Here is a 23,830-nt window from a genome sequence, read left to right as displayed (position 1 = left end):
CCCTGAAGGGCCTTCTGAATGTGGTGTAAAAATAACCAATTTTAAAGAGACAGGCTTTTATTTTTAGTCCCTTATGAATTATAGTGACGCCTGAAGGAGTTGCACCAAAATGCCAGTCCTCGGTGCTAAGTCTGGCACCTGGGGCCCCAAACTCCAAGTGGGAGGGAACGCAACACGGTCAGATGCCTCTTCTCTGCTGGCATCGAGTCACCAGGTGTCTGTGCCCCCTCAGGGCACAAACTGCAGGGACAGAACCTGGGTGTGTGTATCTCCTCTGGCCTCCAAGGTGGCCAAGGGGAGCCTCAACCCTCACTCCTGCCACGGGGCCTCGGACATCTGCGACGCTGGGAGAAGTCAAAGCAGGTACGTGGGGCCTCTGCCCGCGAGGGGCTGGGCAGCTGTACTCCCAGGGGCTCCGCTCCGGTCCAGGGGAGAGTTCTGTGGGCATCACACGGGGGAGGCGAGAATCAGTGCTCCCTGGGAGAATAATCCCCCACCTTGGGAAGCCATGGAACACAGCAGGACAGGTTCAAGTTACCTGCAGCCTCAGGGAACAGCGCGGTCCTTTCAGGCACACATGCTCCCTGGCCTGGTTTCCTCTCAGGTGAGCTTGTCCTGCACTTTCCCTCAGCTCTTTCCCCCATCTCTCATTTCTGGCTCCTTCTTAAGCCTCTTTTCCCATCTCTCTTTTTACTTTGTGTTTAGGGAGAACGCAAGAAGACATGTGTTGACCTGGCCCACAGGGACTGAGCTCCGCATGAAGTCCAGCCCCCGACCGGGCTCACCTGCTCTGGGGCTACAGCCCAGGCCAACCCCTGTGGGAAGGAGAGTGCCAACCCTGACAGGAGGCCCCAAGGCCTCTGCGAGGAGACAGCGCAAGACAGGCCAAGCGCCAGGTGCACAGGGGCAAGGTCCCAAGGCAGAGAACACAGCACTCTTGTGGCACTGCCAAGAGGCCACAGCGGTAGGTTTGGAGCTACCAAACAGGGAAAAAAGAGCAGTGGCCACAAGGAAAGTGGAGGAGGGACCCCAGGGCCCTCAGCCAAAAAGGGACAGGAGTTGGGGAGCCTCCACTCCCCGGCACAGCCTCAGCAGACTCAAATTTGAGCAGGTCCATCCAGGGAGAATGGCGCTCCTGTGGCCAGTTTTCCAAGTGCTGGATCCAGAGGGGACCCTGGGAGCAGAGGCTCAGCTGGGGAACTAACCACGGCTCTTAGTTTCACAACAGGTAGTGAAGCGGGGCTGAGTAAACTGGCACTTCAGAACACAGACCTAGCTGCACCCTCCAAGCCAGGTCCCTCCCAGCAGCTGCCACTCTGTCCAGAGCCACCACTGCCACCATCTTGACTGACGACCTCTTGCACACTCCCGTGTGCAAATGCAGCCGGAAAACTACTAGCACCCTAAGTTCTGCAAAGCCCGGAGGGGCCTCAGGACACCCCGAGCCCTTCTGACATCATCAGGCCCTCGCACGCCCATCGGGGCCCATCCCCGGCGGTAACCGAGACGCTGGCTCCTGGGGGCTCCAGGCACTGCAGCGCTGCAGCACCAGTCCTATCTGGGCAGGCTGCTGGCAAAGCTGCCACGACTGACAGTGAGCACCACCTTGAAGGAGGGGAAAGAATGAGGATGTTCTCTCTACATTTTTCTCAGCTATCGGGCGAGTTCCTTACAAAGCTTCCCGTGCGCAGGTGACTCACTGCAGGCTTCCCCGCCATCCTCCCCGCTGCCATCCAGCTCGGGAACAGCCCTTCTTCCCGCAGCCCTCGACCCGCAGCCACGGCGCTTCCCCATCCACACTCTGCTGTGAGCAGAGCCCCAGGGTGCTCGGGGCCCCCTGTGGAGAGTAGTATTGGATTCTATGGTTGAAAGGCCCTCCTGTGTCTCCCTGGAGCAGGGGAGACAGGTGGCTCAGAGGTGGACACCGTGGCTGAGCCCACACAGATGACGGAGGAAGAGAGCTGACATTCAGCCACATGTCCCCTCCAGTGCACTGACCCATGGTGAGGGGAGCTCAAATCACCCTGGGAAGGCAGTCTCATGGGAAACCAGGAGACTGGGGGTCTCTCAGTCTGGAAGGGAAGAAAGCTGAGAGGGCTGGGGGTAGGAGAGCCACATGAGCACACATCTGCTACAGAGTGGGAAGGCGGTCAGGCTGAGAAGGGAGACATGCAGGGCAGAGGCGCCACCGGGGAGAGGGTGGGGGAGGGCAGGGCAGTGGGGAGCATCCAGGGCGCTGAGCGGGCCGGGGAGGCCTCAGGAAGGGCTGCCACAGGGGGCCCCTCTGCGGCCGTGTGTGGCTGTGCGCGGCAGCGCTGTCAGGACTCTGCCCAAAGAGCCTCCTCGCCTGGCCCCAGGACCCCCCTCACACAGGCAGTGCTGTGGGCCCCCCACGCGGATGGAGGACCATCCCCGGAGGGAAGGCCTGGATGACCACTCCTCAGTCCTCATCCCTTTGCCTTGGCTTCCAGGACACATCCCACCCCCCTGCCCTCCACACCACTTCTGCTGTATTTCTTTTCTGTTCAACAGCACAGGACGAAAGGCCAGGCTCCTGGGCCTGGCACTCAAGGCCTGTGTTGCCCATCACCACTGCTCTCCTGCCCCACCCTGCCTGCTCAAAGCCCCACTCCAGCCCTGCGCCCCTAAGAAGTACTCCTTGTCCCCACCCCAGCGCCGGTCCCTGCCCTCCTCCTCTCTCAGCACGTCATGGTGCTGACACGGGTGTGGGCCTTAGAAAACGCCGGCCTCCCCCTTTGTCCTGGGCAGTGAGAGCACAGGCACCGGGGCTGTACTGCCTGCGTTCAGACCTGAACTTTACCACTACCTTGCTGAGTGGTCTTGGCAAGTTACCTGACCTGGACTTCAGAGTCCTTATCTTGTAGAGCCATCGTAACACTTTAGCTAACATTTACATGGCACTTGCTCTGGGCAGGGGTTCACCATGGGAACATGGCCCTCTGGCTCACAGGGGCCCTGGCTGAGGCCCCAAAGACAGCCTGTGGTCAGGCCTCGCAGAGTCTGAGCCATCAGGGCACGTGGTGGTCTGGCTGCTTCTTAAAGTTCTCCTGTGACGGAAAGTTCCTTTTAATCACTTCCAGGCTTGTGGTTGATTCTGGCTCCTCCAGGCAGTCTCCCCAGAGGGGCTGAGGCACCCCAGCCCCCTTCCCTCAACACAGGAACCAGATTCCTGGGGGGAATGGAGGGTCCCATGTACCCCGAGTCTCAGGGAGAGGGCACAGTCACCCAGCCATGCCACTGGGGCACTCATGTCAGGCGGTGGGCAACATCCATTGGCTCAGCGCCCCCGACTCGACTGTGCTGCACAGAACGTCTAACTTTCCTTGGGTTTCACTGCAAAGATGGAAACATGTGGAATTAATCTCCCCTGTAGCATGCTTTTGACTTCACTCAGATTTTAAAGATCTAAAACAGATGCAATAAAAGGGGAATCTCTTTGCTGTGGGGTCTTGTGAGCTATCAAAACAGCACAGGGCTGCTGGGCCCAGCGCCTGCCTGGCTCAGCCTCGTCTCCTGGCAGCTCCAGCTCCAGCTCTCAGGGTGGTACACGTCCGTGTGTACACATGCGGGGCTCTAACTCAATGGTACCCTGGCCAGCCAGCCGCCACATGTCAGAGGTGAGTGGGGGCGGAAGAGGCTAACCCATCTCCCTCGGGAAGGGCTGCTGGTCTGGGCTCGGCTCTTCCCATCACCAAAGGTCTGTGTCTCGGCCCCAGCCTGAGACTGGCGCCTGAAGGTCTGTGGGCCAGAGGCCTTCACGTCAGAGGTGTGAACGCCCGCTCACAAGCAGCCGGCTGATGGCCATCAAGTGCCAGCCTCACAGGCACGGAGTTTCTGTCTACCCTGCTCCCAGGCACAGCCCCGGGCATGTCACAGGTGCACACTGACTGCTGGATGGACACACGCCAGACCGAGTGCCGCGAGGATGCAGAGCAGGCAGGTCCAGGTCCCGGGGCACCCGAGGATGACCCTGCCTGGCTGCTGAGGGACATTCCCCCAGCTTGGTTTGGATCTGGGGAGGCTTGAGGGAGCGGTGGAGGAGGGAGAGGAGGGCAGACAGCCTGGAGCCCGAGGGGTTGCTGCCAGCTGGCCTGGGGAGGGAGGAAGCCTCCTGACCTCAGCAGGAAGTGAGGGTGTGCAAAGCAGGACAGAAATCCAGGAAGCAGCCCAGTTCCTCCCCTTCCCCCGCCCCCCATGCCCGACCTGTTGGGACTGAAGGCTTCGAGGCCTGAACTTTAAAGGTGAAGGAATGGAGATTCCCGCTCATGCTGATGTCTGTCTGATAGGTTAACTCGTCCAGATCACACACAGCTGATGCACAGAAAAACAAGCTTCTAAAGACATTCCCCCCAAGCTGCCTGGGCTCAGCAACTGTCTTTTTAACCACTCCTCATCATCCCGCAGCCTGCTGCCAACATCACAAAATGAGCTTTTGTCCCTTGAGCCCTCTAGTCCACATTTCTGCTTCACATTATCTCAGGGATATAGGATTTCTCCAGCGTTTCTGCACCCCCCCCACCCCCACCTCTAATGAGGACTAGTTCTCTTCAGGAAGTACACGGAACACTATTTTCTATTGGTGGATTAGCTATGGGATTAGAGAATCTTGGCTAATTTACCTTCCTTGTGACTTTATAACAATTCCTTTTAAATAAACACAGGCTTTTCCATATTACTGCTTACCCCCAAAGAAGAGGCTGTAAAAAGCAGGTCCACTCACCACCATCCATAAAACTGGATGCTCCTGGGACCATGAGGTGCAACCCCCACCAGGAGGAAGACCTGAACCATACACTCTCCACCAACCCTGGCTTCTGCCAGCCATGAAGAGGCCACCTGGGAAGCCTAGGGTCAGGGAGGGACACGACCCCAAGGGGCAGGATACCAGGCACTACGCAGGCTCTGCTGCGCTCTGGCTCGAGGGAGAGTCCAAACAGGGCATGAACCTTGGCCACCTTCAGTATCCCATTCCTTCAGATACTCAGATTTTTAGCAGTCCATATACAATAGTCAATTAGCCAACACCCAATAAAACACAACTGTCACAAGTCAGAGAGATTGCTCGATAGCTTGCTAGAGGTCTGAAAACCTCAGTACAGCCTGGCAAGTCAGGTTGTGGCCCTCATCCAACAGGCCTGCCACAGGCATACAGGACTCACAGGCTCCCCCTGCCCTGCTGAGTGCCCACTGCCCATGCTGGGAGACCCAGCCTCTCATCTTGGGCAGTTTGCTAAAGCCACCAGCTAGGTACTGTTCAGAATAGGGGTTACAGAACCATTTCCCCCAAATGCCATGCTCTGCTCAGCTGAAAGCTCCTTTCTGCTTTTTCTCCTCCACCCAGCCATGGCTACCATGGGGAGAATGAGGGTCTGTACCAACAGTCCAGGCCCTCAGGGCCCCCTGCTGAGAGGCAGAGAACAATGGCAGGCCCGACAGCAGCCCCTCGCAGCTCCCGTGGTGCTTCATTCAGGAGGGCACCAAGGGGCCAAGCGGTCAGCTAGGGCTTGGTTAATCTCAGAGCTGCATAGGCCCATTTGGGGCTGCCCGTCACAACCAGAAGACTCATGGGCCCCTTCTCATGACCTGTGCTTGACCCTTCTCGGGACGGCCCTTGGGTCCCCAGAGCAAATCGCCCGGGTCCCCTTCCTCCGTCCTCTGAGAACTATCCAGAGCCAGGCGGAATGAGAGGTCCCTGCTCAAGACCAGTGCTCCAGCTGCTGCTCTCCCCCCGCCCACCACCGCAGCTCCAAGCCTGCTTGGGGCCTCCCAGGAGAAATCTCATACGACCGTGAACACTCCCAGGCCCAGAGGTAACCGCAGCCTTCCCGAGCCCATGTGGTGGGCGGGAGCATTCCATCTGCAGCTTCTTTGGGGAGGGGGTGCTTCTGCCACAACCACAGACGGGACAGAACACAGAGCTGCCACCCAGCCCCCTTCACGGCCCATCTCTGAGTATGGCCAGCAGCACCGGCCCTGACTTGGTACTCCCCAGGCCTCTGTATTTGCAAAGCCAGAGAAGCCTGTGGACAAACTGCCAGAACGAGCAACAGGGCTGGGGGAGGGCCAGGGCCAGCTGCTCTGCAACCATCTGGAGGGGGACCCAAAGTGTCCAATAGACCAGAGTGTCTTCAGTCCCTTGTCCCCAGGAAGTAGCCTCTTAACAGGAAAAACAAGTCTCTTGTCTCCCAATCCCGAGAGGCAGGAGCCCCGTCTGTCCTGAACTCAACTGTGGCCCCAGGGCAGCCCTTAAATATCCATAAAGAGGCTGGCAAGCCCACTTGGGATTGTACACAGGCGAGGCAAGGTGGAGGCATGCAGCTGAGGGAGGGCCTGCTCTGGCAGAAACCAGCAACAGTCATCCCCGTGGCCGTGTGTGCGTGTGCCGTGGGGGAGGGGTCGGGGGGACATGCACACACCCCACAGACAGGGGTCGCTGGCACTTTCACTGTACACCTTCCCAACAAATTCCATCTAGACACCCCTGGGAGGACACGCCCCCAGATAAAATGGAGAAACTGCTCGAAAATCTGGAGTCTGTTTCCACAAACAACGGTTGGTCTGTCCAGGAAAGAGGGACTCTGAGAGCCCCTCAGAGCGGTCAGGCAGCTCAGTCCATGGCACGAGGGCCCAGGAGTCCCACACCTCCCACCAGGGTACAACCAGAAACCCCACCTGAGCACCCCATCAGAAAGGAAACTGCAGGGACCATGGCGGGCGGGGGGCTCAAAGCAATGTGCCACTGTATCCAATTCCCCAAAGCAAACAGGCCAAAATCCTTATCCTCGTTGAGTTAGGTCATCAGAGTCACAACAACCTGGACCTTCTAACCAGCAGGGCTGGGTGGCCTGCCCCCGCCTGCTTCCCACGGCTTGGGTTCCAGTCCTGGAGCCCAGCAGCCCCGTGACTCACAGGAACCTAAATGTCTGACATCACAGTCTTGAGCACGGCTGCCATGAAAAAACACAGTTGGGACAGGAATTTCATGGCTTGATATTTTTAAAAAGCAGCAAGACGTGAAACTGGAGTCAAAAATAACTTTGCTGTGGGTTTCTGAGGCGAGACCACTGGTCGCCTGCTGGGCCCAGGCCCCTCACTGCAGCCTCCCTGCTCCCAGGTACTGTCCACACGGCCGCGCCTCAGCCCTCGGCCCTGAGGAAGATGCAGGGCCTCCACAGCTTCCAGTCGCCACCTACCCTCTGTCACTCAGAAGGAAGCAAAGGGTGCCAGGGTGGGAGGTGAGGACGCTGACTGTGAAAACAGCTTCTCCCTGCTCACTGGTTAGTTTCCCAGCACCTGGGAAAGGGACCCTGAAATCATTTGGCAGCACCCCCACAAGAACACAAAGGGAAAGGTCAGGGCCTCTGTAGACACTCACGGAATGTCTGTCACCAAGCAGGCAGGCCAGGCAGGGGTCCACCTGGAGCCCTTCCTCTCGGAGTAGCCACAAGGGGAGGGGCCCGGCCAGGGGCAGCAGGGAGCGGAGACTCACAGAAAGAAGGCCATAATAGTCTCAGGCCCCACCTGAGATGCTAACCCCTGCTGCCCACCTCCAGGACAGATAGATGGGCAGGGTCTAATGTCTCCCCTCCATGGAGGAGGAAACCACAGCTTCCCCAAGTCCACACAGACGCAAAGAGGCCAGGCTGTGCCAGAGCATTCGGGGCTTCCGACTCCTGGCTGGAGCTCTGCTCTGGCCTCACGCGGGCCTCTGCAGTCAGGCCATCTATCTCAGGAAGAGACGACTGACTGGAGCAGGCCCAGCAGGACGGTGACAGGGTGGCCGCAAGACAGAATGGGGGTGGGGGGCAGGACAGGCTCCCAGAAGGAGGGGGAGGGCACATACATGGTACACAGCCGCCACATCCATGACCTCAGCCCGAGCTCCTCTTGAGAATTCCCATGAGGGGTTTTGAAAAACAAGAAGTCTCCCAAAGAAAAACCTAAATCTCATTGTTAGGGAATACATTTTCCGCAACCACCATTACAATGATTCAGTTCAAAGGATGGCTGTCAAAAGATGTACATACATCTTTGCAGAGCTTCAGTCTTGGCCCAGCTGCCTGGATCTGGGTTCAACGCTCCCATCTAGTGCCAACCCCCCACCCCGAGCCACCTGATTTTCAATAGGCACCCCGGTCCCTCCTGCCACCTCCTGGACCTGGGGAAAGACCTCCGCTTTATCTCCCTCCCATCCTAATGCCTAGTCAGACCACTAGAGCCTCCTGGCAGCTCAAAAGCACACCTGGGACTCCAGCAGTTACAGAGGCCTGTGGCATGTCTACTCCTGGGTCACCTGACCACACTGGTGCGCTCCCACTCGGATCCCGAGAACATCTCCCTCAAGTCCTGCTTAACAGTCGGCACCAGTCTAGCACCCAGGTAACCTGGAGCTTCCCCACTGCGCTCAGAGGACACGAGCAGGCTGGGCTGTCCCCACTTCACATGCGAGAAGGCTGAGGCTCTGGGAAGCCCCGTCCCTGCCCAAAGTTACCAAGGTAATGAGCAACTGGAGCTCGCCCCCAAGTCCAGGAGAGCAGGTACGCCCAGGCTAATGGGCAGTGGCTCACTGAACTGAGCAGAGCAGCCTTGACACCCAAGGGTAGACCACGGCTCCCCACAGGTAACAGGGACGTGTAAGGTGGCCAGGTGGGATCAAGGTCCTGAGGAGCTCAGTGGCAGTGAAAACCCAAACAGCAACTCTACAGGGGCAAAAGCAGGGGTTCTCTCCAACACAAAGAAGGGCCAGGACAAGGGGGTGTGCTTTCTGGCTAGTGGCCTCAGAGGCTGGGCCACTGGGCTGTAACCACAGACCACTAAGCAAAAGCGTCCAACTGTAACCTTCAGGAAGGTGAGGTTTGGCCTGCAGATAAACTCAGCGGGTCACACCCGCAGGAAGGCAGGCTGAGGACCATGAACCTCCACAGCGGGGTGCCGGCTGTCACCTGGGACTCTGTGACTCCACTAAACATCCTGGCCACTGCCCACTGCAGCCCCAGGCTTCCTCCCTGAAGGATGTTCAGCAGGACAGAAGCCCGTTGTCCCTCTCAGAGGCTGCTCAGAAGTAGACCTCCTTGTGGGGGAGGGGAGGGGCAGTGAGGTAAGGGAGAGGGGACTTTGAACTAAGTAGGAGTCAGTGTTGGGGTGGCCGAGATACCCTTGGCTCCTCCAGAGCACAGGCGTGCATCAGATGGTGAGAAGCACTGCCAAGGGGCAGCATCTGAGGCCAGTACCCACAGGAGGCGCAGAGCCCGGCTGAGATATCCACACAGGAACAAGGACGGCAGTGGTCATCCAGCTCTACATCTGAGGGGAGCCTCCAGAAAAGATAGTCCACGGCCATGCTGGTCCTAAAAGGAGGGGCCAGGGACCCTCCAACCTGAATGGGGCAGCTCTCGCTGGGGCTGAACACCTCAGTGAGAGCCTCAACTCCAGGAGAGGACGTGAGCATGGAAAACAACCGACGACCGAGCCCAAGGTGGCATGAGATTTAGTGCAGACACTCCCCCAACACACACCATTTCGAAAACAGGTTGCACTCTAAGACCTCGATGGGGACTTCACCTTGAACCCAAGCCACACTCTAGCTTCCAGGAACGCACACCGCCCAGCACAGCGGGTGACTGGCTGACGGGCTGGGCCTTTGGTCAGGCGCAGCGCTGTCTGGACTTGCAAAGGGGCTGAAAGGTGTGAGCCCAGCCACAGGCCAAGGCAGAGAGGCTCACTTCTTCCCTGGGATGCCAGTTTCTTACGAAGTTGCTATCAGACTCCTGACTGCTAACACATAACAGAACCTTCTGTGTATGCCTTTAAAACACAGTGACAGGAAATGTTTTTAGTGTTATACTCCTCTGGATGCAATGAGGCTATTTTTAACCACCCTCTCAGACTTGATTTCCAATTTTATCCTATAAAGTTCTAATTCATTCCACCTCCCCTGATCTCTCACTTGACGAGGCTGTGAAGAACACGAGGCAGGCTGGGCGCTTTCTGACGGCTCTGTGGTGGGGAGTGTTTTCTAAGTCTTTGCTTCTCCCCCTCTCAGCACAGGCCTTCTCTTCCAAGGCTCAGGGCGCTCAGGGATGTCAGTGTGATGTGCACACAGTCTCACCATCCCCCCTAGTTACCGACGCCTGACATTTCCCCTCAAATGTCCGTTCGGCAGTGGGTCCAAGGCGTGCCGTACTAGCTGGGATCCTGTGACACGTGGACCATGGGACGCCACGTGGAGGAGCTCTTAGAACTTAGCCTGGAGCCAGCGGTACAGAAGAGACACCATGCCACTTCACCCCCATCTCCATCAGAGATTCAAGGGTACTCTGCCTCCTTCCTGCGCCCTCCCTCTACCTGTGAGCTGGCACAGAAGAGGGGTCTACACCCAAAGCCAAGATGGGCAGGAGCCTGAGGACCTTTACATCCTGTGGTCGCCCAGGCGCCATGCCACCTACATGCCTCACGCTGGCTGTGCTGGACTCTGCCCACTGCTTGGATGCGCTCGTGGATCCCACCTCCACCCCCAGCCCAGCCCTGCAGGCATCCGCTGCTCCCTGCGCAGAACTGCTCTTCTGCCCCAGGATGAGAGGCCCCCTGGGTATGCCCACGGTGCTGGCTGCCACCTCTCGCCAGGGCATTCTGCTTCACTGAAATCTCTGCACTGCACAGACCGCTGTCCATGAGCAGCCCGGTACATGTGTGCGCCTGGGGGAGGGGGGGCCACATGGACCTCAGGGATGAGGGTGGTCAGTGCCGCAGCTAACATTTATGGAGCAGCTACCCAGGGGTAGGCATAGTCCCAACACTGCTTGCAGACTCATGGTCTTTAATTCTGACCACAAATAGGGCAGGCTCGGGACTTCCCTGGTGGTCCAGTGGCTAATACTCCGCACTTCCCAACACAGGGGCCCTGGGTTCGATTCCTGGCCAGGGAACTAGATCCCACATGCCACAACTAAAGATCTTGAGTGCTGCAACTAAGACCTGCTGCAGCAAACAAATGAGACGTGGCAAATGAGTGACAGACAAGCACGCTGGGGCCTGAAGAGCCACAGGGGTATCTCTAAGGCTGCTCGGAGGACAAGGAGCAGTGCCAGCTCAAACCCAGAGCCTGGCTGCCTCTTGGCGCCTTGACTCTCTGTGCACAGTTCTTGCATGTCCCCGGAGTGCCCACCCAGTGAAGAGTCGAATGAACGGACAGTGTTTCTTTCAAAGCTCTGCTGTGACCCAAGCCAACACTGGGTGGGCACTCCCTGACAGGATTCAGTGTTGGTGATTTTGGGGTCCAATGGCTTGGTCAGGGATTGAATGGCTCTGAGAGACAGGATCCCAGGGCAGGCACTGCCATTTCATTCATTTGGGCTGAAGAGTAAGTACACTATAATTATGTTTTTTTAAAAACCCAGGACTGGCAGGCCAACTTCAAATGGCCTGAACGCCAGGCCGAGTGCAGATGGGGGGAATCACGTCACAGCCTACCTGGGTGAGGACGTCCAACTGGCCCACGATATGCTCCAGCGTGCTGGTCAGCGACTGGGGCAAGCTCACGGGCTCCTGGGATTGGCTCTGCATCGATTCCTGACTTCTGCCCCTGCCTGGCGGGACGAGGGGGTCCACTTCTGGCTGAAGACGATGAAAGGAAAGAGAGCCCTTTAGTCTTAAGGAAACAATGAGGAAAAGAAGAGCCCCTCAAAGGATCAAGGGGAAAATCACCAGCAAACTTGAGAAGACGAGTTCCAAATGCTGGTGAGCAAGGGCGGGACTCCACCTCTGGGCCCTCCTTTCCAAGTGGAGACTGAGAGCAAGGAGCGGAATCAAAGTAATTGGCAGTCCAGGCTGCAGGGCCCTGAGAGGGATATCAGGTTGGGCTCTTCGAGGTCCTCAAGAGAGGCCGCGGGCTGCCAGCTCTTTACAAGGCCTGTAACCTTCAGAGTGACGCCTCTCCGAGTCCAGGGCCCCTGAAGTCTATGCTGGACCCCGAAGTCACCCTTCCTCCTAGTTAGCCCAACGACCACTCCCCACCCCAGGGATGGGATGGCCCAGAACTAAGGGAAGGGTCCGGCCCTGCCCTGGCACAGATCCCCTGGGGAGACAGATTCTCTGTGAAAGTGCTGGTCCAATGGCTGGCGGAGTCAGCATCCACAGGACAGGTGCCCCATGCTGCTTCAGAGAAGACTCCAGGAACCTGAAGGACTTGGTGCTCCTGTCTAAGATCCTCAGTCCCCAAATGCAGAAGCCATTCTCCCCTGCCACCACCGTCACTGGACAAGTGACTTCCTAAATGGACTAATCTAGTCCAATGCGTATCTCCCCAAAGTTAGGCACTGCCCTACACACAAAGGCTTTTCCAGACCCCGGAAGCATCGTGCACGTGTGCAGCAGAGCAGGATGCTGGGAACCACCTGGTTCCCAAGGACATAGTGGCAGATGCCTCAGGAAGATACAATTCCTCTATGGACTTGTTCCCTGTGGGAATGACATGCTCAGCGAGGCTGACACTCTGCAGTGTCAGTTTTGAGGCCAGCCCCAAACCCCAGTAACTTGTAAATGCAGCCACCCTTAGGACTCCATGTTTTCAACCACAATCTGACTGACAGACATTCAAAATGTTACATGTCATTCTTTGGCTTCTGCCAGTCCTCCAGGGCTCGCCACAGGCTCTGAGAGAAAATTCAAGCCCCATGACAGGGGACCCTGCTCTAGCCTGCCTCCCTCCCCAGCACTGCTCCCACCTCTGCCCTCTGTGCCCAGCTCCCAGGCTCCCCTCATGCACCCTTTCTTTCCCCTGCTCCAAGCATCCTGATCCTCCACTCACCCTGCAACCCCTCATCCCCAACCAGAAGCTCCTCTGTGCTCCTGCACACCTGGACCTGCCCGACCCCTATCCTGCTCCTCCAGCCACTGCATCTCCAGAGACAGGACACATGAGCGGGAAGAATCAAAGCCAGACCGCCCACCACCCGCCCACGTGTCCGTGTCTCTCCCTGTCTCCTGCCTGCACGCATCACTCCTCTCCCTTCTAAACCCAGGACACATCACTGGGCTCAAAGCCTGTCAACTCCCCAAACACAACAGAGCCCAGGCACTCCAGCCAGCACTGCCCCATCCTTCACAGCCATGGCCACTGCAGGATACCAGCTACGACCGCGGCTCTCCTAGGATCAGCAGCCAGCGGGCATCTCATCTGAGCTGGCCCATCTCCGAGACAAATCCAGTGGCTCTGCGCTGGGCGTGCTCCCCTGGACAGGCCTCAGCATCCTTGAAAAAAATCCACCCAGAAGACAAGTACCGACCAGCAAAGAAGGGGAGCTCAGCACATGGCCCCTACCTGTGTATTTCCCTTTATTAGGAAAGTGTTCTAATCTCATAGCTAACAAACTCTCAAGTGCACGTCAATTTGGACTTGGAAAAATGCAGGCCCCAGTGCTTAAAGAGAACTTGAATGTAAGACACAAATCTGAGGAGCATAACTGAAAACAGGGGCAGTGCCACATCCACACGCCTGCTGTCTGCTGTGGCCATTGTTAAGACCTTGGCCCGTGGGGCCTGGGGGTCTTCCAGTCCTCTACAAGTTGTTACACTTCAGCTCTCAAAGCCCATCCATCCCAAAGGGAAATGCTTCAGAAGCCTGGACTGGCCTTCACCACAGCGGCCCCCAGACCCAGGCAGTTCTGTTGGGAGACAGAGCAGAGTGCAGCAGGAAGAGCAGGGACTCAGACAGCCCCTGGCCAGCATCTGAGCTCCACCCCGGACAGGCTAGGTGGCCTGGGCAAGAGTTTTAGTCCCTCTTAGGGCCTCCACTTCCTCATCTGTAAAATGGGGGTGACAACTGGGCCTGCACTTCCAAGGGCTGGACTGTGAGGAACGCTTATCTACGAATCACCCACAGGGAGGAGCCTATGCCCACTGCTTCCAAAGAACCCCGTTTCAGACACGCACGCTCTTCCTTCTGTCACTGAGTCCCCCTGGCTCCCTCAGGAAAGGCCACCAGAGGCAGGATGGGAACCTGGCAGCCCTCTGTCCTGACAACCAGTGTCCTCAAGGAGTGACCAGTTGGGCGCTACCTGCTGCCTGGGAAGGACGGGATGGAAATTCTGAGTGTTTCTGCAAAATGGCTCAGAAACAGACAGTGCCAAGCCAAGCCTCTGGAGGCAGGGGTGGGGATGAGTGCCACTGACTTCAGCAACAGGAACCCTCCTTCTGAGCCCAAGCCAAGCCACTCCAAAGGAAGACTGAGGACAGCAGCCACATGCCCCAAACAGGGCAGCGGCCTCAGGAAGAGAGGCTGCAGGAACCTGAGCTCAGACAGGAAGTAACTGCCAGAAGGTACCCAGCCTCCAGCCTTGCTCACAAGTCCAGGGTTCTGCCTGCCCTGGGCTGTCCCTCCAGCCACACCATTTGCTCTTGCTCTTGCTTTCACCAGGACTACAGACATTACAGCGCTTACCACACTGCCAGTCCGGCACATAAAGGACTCTGCTGGGGTTTACTTGTCGCCCATGAGCCAGCATTGTAGAGGCCACTTAACTTAATCCCTACAGTGACCCTTCACAGCAGGCATCACTGGCCTTCACTTTCAGATGGGGAAGCAGAATCACGGAGGTTAAATAACTTATTCTAATACAGGAAATTACAGCTAGGATCTAAACTCAAAGTACAGGCAGTTCCTGACAGGAAGCAGCCTCTGACAGGGGACATCACCTGTGGATTTGCTTCCACATGCCCAATGCCTCTCTTCCATCCTCATGGAGGCTCCCAGCTCCTGGTTCTAATATTTTTTACGTCATTCCCCAGCCCCACCTGCCCTGGAATGCTTGCATGGCAGAGCTGAACACAGAGCTGGCAGGCCCTCCACACACACTCGATGACACCTCAAAGAGCCACCATGACAACATTCCTGTGGAACGACACCTCCCCGCAAGGCAAAGGGCCAGCAGTTCCGCCCCACATAGCTGCTCACCTGCACTCGAGCACTTTGCAGATGTGGCATTCCTCAAGAGCTTGGCAAGTAAGTGACAAAGCAGAGATAAGAAGAGGATGGGCGAGAGTAGGGAGAGGCGCACGTGACAGGCTGTGGGTAATGACAGTGACGGGACATCAAGAGCAGTGCTTAAGGGATTGTCTGTTCAACATCAAAGGGTACTAGGGGCCCTGCCTGGCGGTCCTCAGCTAGGTCTATCACAAGTAAAATTGTAACAGCATTCAGTTCAGTTCAGTCGCTCAGTCGTGTCCAAATCTTTGCGACCCCATGACTGGCAGCACGCCAGGCCTCCCTGTCCATCACCAACTCCCAGAGTTCACTCAGACTTGCGTCTATCGAGTCAGTGCCATCCAGCCATCTCATCCTCTGTCGTCCCCTTCTCCTCCTGTCCCCAATCCCTCCCAGCATCAGGGTCTTTTCCAATGAGTCAACTCTTCACATGAGGTGCCCAAAGTACTGGAGTTTCAGCTTCAGCATCATTCCCTCCAAAGAACACCCAGGGCTGATCTCCTTCAGAATGGACTGGTTGGATCTCCTTGCAGTCCAAGGGACTCTCAAGAGTCTTCTCCAACACCACACTTCAAAAGCATCAATTCTTCAGCGCTCAGCTTTCTTTACAGTCCAACTTTCACATCCATACATGACCACAGGAAAAACCATAGCCTTGACTAGATGGACCTTTGTTGGCAAAGTAATGTCTCTGCTTTCCAATATGCTACACATACATATGTAGGGAGCGGCACCAAGTCAACAACTTTTACTCTTACCAAATAAAAATATCTTAACATTACAAGAAAAAAAAAAGGTGCAACTCAGAATTATGCTGTTGTTCAGTGGCTAAGTCGTGTCCGACTCTTTGTGACCCCATGGACTGCAGCACGCCAGACTTCCCTGTACTCCACTATTTCCCAGAGTTTGCACAAACTCATGTTCATGGACTCAATGATGCTACTGAACCATCTCATGCTCAAATATATGAGTCAATGTAACTTTGTGGAAATCTCACTTGGGCTCTGCGGGTTTCCCAACCCTGGCACAGGATCCTGGGCTCTCACAGTAAGCTAACCTGCTTGCCTCAGTTTCCGTTGCTGCCAGCCTGTCATATGCTACCAGGAGGTCAGCACTACACACAGTAGGAACTGCATAATATCTGTGGTTGCTGACAGCCACTCCAATACACAGGTAAGCAACCCATGCATCTTCATTATAAAACCAAGTAAGAGCAGGGCCTGCAGGGCCTTCCTGGACAAGAAGTCAAGCCATCGGGGTAACTTCTTGACTGTTCTCCGCACTGACTACTCTGGTCTCACGTTTCCATCATCATCAAGAAGCAGACACGGATAACGAGCTCCCGCCCAAGATAACCCCCTCCTAACAAGAAAGAGACAGACAATCGAAAAGGGTCTGAACTTACCTCTGGAGAAGGGAATGGCAACCCACTCCAGTATTCCTACCTGCACAATTCCATGGACAGAAGAGCCTGGTGGGCTACATTCATGGGGTCGGAAAGAGTTGGACATGACTGACAGTTCAGTTCAGTCACTCAGTCATGTCTGACTCTTTGCGACCCCATGGACTGCAGCACGCCAGGCCTCCCTGTCCATCACCAACTCCCAAAGCTTGCTCAAACTCATCTCCTTCGAGCCGGTGATGCCATCCAACCTTCTCATCCTCTGCTGTCCCCTTCTCCTCCTGCCTTCAATCTTTCCCAGCATAATGAGTAAGTTCTTTGCATCAGATGGCCAAAGTATTGGAGTTTCAGCTTCAGCATCAGTCCTTCCAATGAATACCCAGGACTGATCTCCTTTAGGATGGACTGGCTGAATCTCCTTGCAGTCCAAGGGACTCTCAAGAGTCTTCTCCAACACCACAGTTCAAAAGCATCAATTCCTTGGCACTCAGCTTTCTTTACAGTCCAACTTTTACGACTGACAGTTGACTTATCTTAAATCAGAGTGTAGAGATCACAGAGCAAACAACTAGCCTGGAATGTAAGTAGAGACAGACTCTTCCAAGAAAAACAGGAAGTGAGCATCGGTCACCTCCGGCAAAGCCTGCAAAAGTGGGACACCGAGTGCCATCAGGTTCCATGTTGCAGCCGCAAGGTGGAGGCCAGTGGAGGGGAGAGCCCGGGACGAGGGGAGCCTACACAGCTCAGAGGGCCTTCCAAAATGGGGAAGGAGCACATCCAGGCTGTACACTGTCACCCCATTTACTTCACTTACATGCAGAGTACATCACGCGAAATGCTGGGCTGGATTAAGCACAAGCTGGAATCAAGATTGCCGGGAGAAAGAGCAATAACCTCAGATATGCAGATGACAAAAAGTGAAGAGGAACTAAAGAGCCTCTTGATGAAAGTGAAAGAGGAGACTGAAAAAGCTGGCTTAAAGCTCAACATTCAGAAAACTAAGATCATGGCATCTGGTCCCATCACTTCATGGCAAATAGATGGGGAAACAGTGGAAACAGTGGCAGATTTTATTTTCTTGGGCTCCAAAAATCACTGCAGATGGTGACTGCAGCCATGAGATTGAAAGACACTTGCTCTTTGGAAGAAAAGCTATAACCAACCTAGACAGGATATTAAAAAGCAGAGATATTACTTTGCCAACAAAGGTCTGTCTGGTCAAAGCTATGGTTTTTCCAGTGGTCATGTATGGATGTGAGAGTTGGACTATAAGGAAGGCTGAGTGCCGGAGAACTGACGCTTTTGAACTGTGGTGTTGGAGAAGACTCTTGAGAGTCCCTTGAACTGCAAGATCAAACCAGTCCATCCTAAAGGAAATCAGTCCTGAATATTCATTGGAAGGACTGATGCTGAAACTGAAACTGCAATACTTTGGCCACCTGATGCAAAGAACTGACTCATTGGAAAAGACCCTGATGCTAAGAAAGACTGAAGGTAAGAGAACAGGATGACAGAGGATGAGATGGTTGGATGGCATCACCGACTTGATAGACATGAGTCTGAACAAGCTCCAAGAGTTGGTGATGGACAGGAAAGCCTGGAGTGCTGCAATCCATGAGGTCGCAGAGAGTCAGACAAGACTGAGTGACTGAACTGACTAATTGAACTGAATGGTCTTCTCCACAGACCTCCACTGGGCATTCATTAGAAAGATGGGGTGGGAAGGGTGGGGTGCAGGGATGGAAGAAGACCATCCTTGAGGGTGCAGGCCTGGAGGAGGAGAGTAGTCACAGAAAAGGCACGAAGCCCCACCAAGATCCTTGTCACCTGTGGAACACAACTCTTAACCTATGAGAAGAGCAAAAAGAGATAAAACCCTTTATTCCTGTGGGAAAGGCAGGAAACCATCCTGAGAGATCACTGAGGTCTTCAAAGGCTGAGGGAGGGGCAGCACTACTGAGAATGCCCTACTCCTGAGACCCATGGACACGGAGCCTAAGCCTGAAGCTGGCCCAGGACACAGAGAATCCCTCCAACAAAGCTAGCGAGCAACAGGCAACAAGCAGTAACAGCCTACTGCCAGGGCTGGGACAAGACCACGGACACAGACACTCTCTGAGGGGCAGGCCCCCAGGCTAGACTGAAAGCTTGGGGTGAAGCAGGAACACTGAGAAAAATTCTCCAACACCCAGACCTCACTCTAAATGCAAGGTAATGCTAAACTAAGCTCAACTCCCGGTAAGACTATTTACGTCAGCCTCTGCCATCCTCAACATGTTGACTGGCATTCAATAAAAAATTATGAGACACTCAAAACGGCAAAGAAGAGACTTCCCTGGTGCTCCAATGGTTAAGACTCTGTGCTCCCAATGCAGGGGCCCAGGTTCAATCCCCGGTCAGGGAACTAGATCCCATATGCCATAACTAAGTTCCAGTGCAGCCGAATAAATAAATAATAAAAAGAAGAAGAAATGACTACTGATAAATGTAACAACATGGGTGACTGTCAAAATAATTAGGTCGAAAGAAACCAGAGTAAAAGGAATATATATCTGTATGATTTCATTTATATCAAATTCTGAAAAATGGAGAAAGCAGATTAGTAGTTGCCTGGGGCTGGAGGTGGATGGACAGGATTGGCTACAAAGAAGCACAAGGAAATCTGGGAGATGATGGAAATATGCTATAGTAGTATAGAATATTGTAATCACGGTAGTGATTACATAACTACTGAAACTCACAGAATGGTTCGCTTTTAAAAATGGTGAATGTTACTATTTGGATATTAATAAGTCTGACCTAAAAAGATGCAGTTACAACTGAAATGTCCTTGGGACCCCACCAGCCCATCACACGACACTGCGCTTGACGCTACCCATCACTGCCACTCTGTTCTCAAGGTGAAAATCCCTGCCCGGCCAGGGGACATTAGCAGTGGGTGAGACCTAAGGCTGAAGACCACAGGTGAGGTCTGTGAGGGCCATCACTGGTCTGGGGGTGATGGTTTCCAAATGTAGACATCCCTGGTTGTTAGCAGATGTCCCAGGCAGGGTTTCTTAAGCAGCAGCCACCCAGTCTATGGAACTTTGGCCTCAGCCGCTCGGGGTCCATACACAGCTTGCCAGTCACGAGCGAGCGAGGTCTGCATACAGCTGGCTGGAAGCCAGGAGTGGCTGGAGTTTTACCATAAAGATGTCACAAGCTGACCTGACAGAATGGCCCCCTCTGGTTGGGTGGGGTGGTTAATTATTAACATTTGCTCAAGGCTGAAATTTCTCCTTTTCTTCTAATCTCTAACACTGGAACTTGTCCTCTGCCCAGGCTGCTCCAGAAACAGAAACTCTGTAATAGACCAAAATATCCAGAAACTACTGCCCAAGGCTTGGGTCTGACTAGAGAGGGGAAATGGGAGTGACCTGGGTGGGCTCACTGGTACCCTCCTAGTACAGACCCTGAGTGCAAAGCTGGAAGAAATGGACAGACACACACACCATGGTTAAATCTCTTCAACCTAATCTCTCATCCAACTGCTCATCACATAGTCTGCTAAGCAAGGGTATAGACTCACACACACAGACATTTCTTGGTTTTCACCTCATGCCTTTGGCTTTGACACTTGGCCCCACAGAAAGTTAACAGTCATCCAGTCTGCCTGTCTCCCTGTCTGCTAAACCTGGCCTTGGCGAGGGGAGCAGGGGACAGAGCCGAGCTCACTCGGGCTCCCCTCAGCTCCGGCCTCTCCAGTGGAAACAGGCACAGCTGTTTTCTCAAGTCAAAGCTCAAAAGAAAGCTGGTACTGTGTCCCTGCACATATTTGTGGACTAGACCTACTACAGTCTTGTCTGCCCTATAATTTAGGGTTCCGGCCTGGAGTCCAACAAGAAAGGAAACTTCTGGTTCTAAACATAGCCCTGAACCCAAGAGGAATTCTGGCTTCTTAAAATCATCTAATTGTTCTGCAGTCTTGCCAATGTTCTTTCAAGCCAGCCCAAGCACGAGCACTGAGTTTGGTTGCCGCTGCTGGCTTCTGTGTCGGGTACGAGCATGCAGGGTGCCGCTACGAGTCCTCCACACCAGACTCCCAAGAGGGCGGGGCCCTGGGTCTTCTGTGCACTGAGTGAGCCAAGAGGCCCAGCAACAAGGGGCTGGACGACATCCTCTGAACCTAATCAGACTCTAAAAAATGACAGATCCCAACTCAGTGTAAGAGCCACCTTGTGACCCCGGGCTCCCACCAATGGGAAGCAGACAGGGAGTCCTCTGAACTAAGAATCTGTGACCTGTGAAGAGGTCGCAGGATGGGTCTAACATGGAGGACGAGGGATCCACATGCCTGACCCACACCTCCTCACTCAGAACCGGTGCTGTCCAAATGGCAGGACAGCAGGTGGCTTGGCCCACTTTCACACCTCACAGTCCCCTCCTGAGACACCCTCTGAGGCAAAGACCATGCCGCCTGAGTCCTCCTATTACCCCTGCATGGGTCATGTGCCTCCCTGGCATGCAGGAGATGTTAAATGTACAACCAGGGAACCCGCTTCTTCTCAGTCAGGCCCAAAGCAAAACTGAGGCCCCCACCCCCAGCTATGTCAGCCACTCCTGGGCTCAAAGCCAGACATCTCCTGCTGACTCCCCAGCCGCGCTGTCCAAGGGTTTCCAAGTATCTCCCCCTACACAAGAGGGCTGGTTTATGAAGCCAAATGTCTCAAAGGTATGAAAGGAGGGCCTTGGTTATACACAGGAAACGGAAAGGCATTCCAATGTCCAGATATGCCTCCAGCAGCAAAAAGTAGGACTGTCCTACTGAACTGACCCATGAGAGAAGCTGCAGGGAGAAGGGAGCGAGGATGAAACGGGGAGAGAGAGGCTAAGTGACTGCAAACTGGTAGCCGCAGCCAGGAAGCAAGCAGACCATCGTGCAGGGAGAACGCGCCTGTGTGCAGGGGAGATCCTGGCCCTCTCCTGGTCCCAAGGCTGGAAGAGACCAATCAGGCCTCCAGGAGCGGAAACCCCCAGGTCATCACACCTGGTACAGCCAGAATCCCACACTGCCAGGTAGCAAGGCAGAGCCCAAGGTCAGGGACACAAATGATAATGAAGAGGGCGGGGCAGGCCGTGGGGTCCTCCACGCAGCCCAGGGAAGTGCCAGGAGGGCGCTATGAGTGGAGCACCTGCTGCCAGTCTGCCCGGAGTTCCCGGAGCAGGCGCACCTCTGGAGCACTCTGAGAACCAACATCAAGAAGCAGACAACGCCACTGTGCGGTGCCCAGGGGGTGACTGACACCTTTGCAGGAGTGCGCTCTGAAGTTTTTCGCTCAGTTCACCGCAGGCTGGGTGCAGAGTCCCTACGGTTGCTACCTCCTGCCGTGAGACAGAAAAACCTGCTCTCCACACCACGAACACCTGAACCGAGACACCCTGGGTGGGAAATCAAGGCTTCCGATAAAGCTCAAGCATCAACGGCAGTTTTTGTTTTTTAAACTGCTCTAATTTTAGACTTAGAGAAAAGCTGCAAAATATAGTACAGAAAATTTCCATATATCCCTCCCCCAGTGTTAACATCTTACATAATCATTAGTACAATGGTCACACCAGGAAATGAACACGGAGACAATTCCATTATCCAAACCAAGGAAGGGCTCCACTCAGGCTTCACCAGTTTACCTATTAATATCCTTGAATCCTGACGTTCCAGAACCCTATCCAGCATCTCCCTCCATATTTAGTTTTTTCTCCTTAGTCTCCTGCGATCTGTCCAGTTCCTCAGCTTTCCCTTCTTTTCCATGACATTGACACTTTAGAAAGATTACTGGTCAGTTACGTTGTCAAACACCCCTCAGTTTTGGTCTGTCTGATGTCTTCTCACAGCTGGAATGAGGTTATGCATTTTCGACAAGAGCACCACAAAAGTCATGTGTACGACATCACAGGGCTCATGGGGACAGGTCTTCTGTATGAGCGACACTGACCCCGCTGCCAGGTTTCTCCAATGCAAAGCTATGTCTTTCCCTGCACAGTCAGTCAAGGGGGACTGTGGCTTTTTAAAAAGGAACGTGTGGCTGTCATTACGCACTGTGTGTGTCAGCCCAGCTTGCTGATGGCTGCAGCTGCCCAGCAGATGAGAGGCATCTAATGAAGATGAGCAGCAGAGCCGACGTCTCTGGAAGACGCCGAAGCTCTCGGTGACAAAGAGGAACAGTAGCAGTTTATTTATAGATCCACTTGAAGACAGCTCATTGTAACTACTGGAGTTGAATGTTTAAAACCTCGGGAACAAAGACTGGCTATTTTAAACTCTCCTTGCACTTGGTTCAATGGAGAGAGAGTTAGAGACACTGATCGTCCCCAGGCACCACTCCCACCATTCGGTAATTCATATTTTGTGCAGCTTCTCAGGACGTGAGCAAAGCCTGTGAGACAGATAGCCAGGACTGGCCCTGCCTGCCCAGCAGGGGCTGTGGGCCTCCAATGAGCCAAAGCCCTCACCCTGGTGCTGCCTAGGGAGGAGCCATGGGAGGTGGCCTCCTCCCAACCTGGGGTCTCACAGCACCCCTTTCCTGGAAAATGAAGTTGCACACAGCTGTTGTGACTCAAGGCTACAGCACCTCTCCACCTCCCTCCCCCTGCAGGCTGCGAAGGGGGACAGCGCACCCCAGTGGACGCCTGCCCTAGGACAGCTGGCGGTGGCAGGCCCACCTGTGCTGATGCATGGCGGGGGGCGGGGGGCGGGGGGTGGGGGGTGGTGGCGCTGGGGACAAGGGCTTCCCAGAGCTCAGAGCACACAACTGTCCATGACAGTGGAGCCCCGAGGCCGGCCTGGCCTGGCCCACCTGCAGCTCTGAGCTAGAAGCACTGAGCCTCTCCACGTCCCAGGACCACGCTGGGAGGGAAGATGTGGGGTTTCTCAAAGACTCCCACATCCTTCTTTGAACAAACAGCACAAAACAACATTCTTGACCCAATGAAGAAAAATGTGAATATGCACTAGGCACCTGATATTAAGGAATTATTCATTTTGTTGGATGTGGTAAGAGCTTCAGTTATTTAATCAAAAAGAAGTCTTTATTTAGGGTAAAATAAAATAGCTGGATTAAACAAAAATATTTCAATTCTTTTAAAAACTGTGGGAGGAGACAAAAAACAAGGTTGGCAAAATGCTGGAGTGAGGTAACAGGTACATGGTGGGGTTCACTGTATTATATTCTTTTTGTGCTAGCTTAGTAATTTCCACAAAAGGTTTTTTTTTTTGGAGGTTAAAAAAAAAAAGCTTCCAAGTGACAGGAATGAGTTGTGGAGTCGAAGCCAAGCAAGTGGGACCCCAGGAGGAAGGTGAGGTACAAGATCACTCCCACTCTGGTGTCCTGACACTTTTAAGCACAGGAGGCAAATTTGGCTAAATCTACAAACATCCAGGATAGCCTTTGGCA

At 54.6% G+C, this 23,830-nt stretch overlaps 1 protein-coding gene across 2 annotated transcripts in view; it reads right to left on the bottom strand.

The window, feature by feature from the left end:
* Positions 1-23,830, bottom strand: part of POC1A (POC1 centriolar protein A) — a 76,642-nt gene that overhangs the window by 7,008 nt on the left and 45,804 nt on the right. The window contains exon 10 of one of the 2 annotated variants that reach the window (XM_068982187.1): positions 11,491-11,634. The exons of the other annotated variant lie outside the window; for it this stretch is intronic. Coding sequence (XP_068838288.1) covers positions 11,491-11,634 — 144 coding nt within the window. The remainder of the gene's footprint in view (positions 1-11,490; positions 11,635-23,830) is intronic. 2 annotated transcript variants of the gene reach the window in all.

The sequence above is a fragment of the Capricornis sumatraensis genome, chromosome 10 (assembly GCF_032405125.1).
Source record: "Capricornis sumatraensis isolate serow.1 chromosome 10, serow.2, whole genome shotgun sequence".
NCBI lineage: Eukaryota > Metazoa > Chordata > Mammalia > Artiodactyla > Bovidae > Capricornis > Capricornis sumatraensis.
This window is presented reverse-complemented; position numbering and strand designations above follow the sequence as displayed.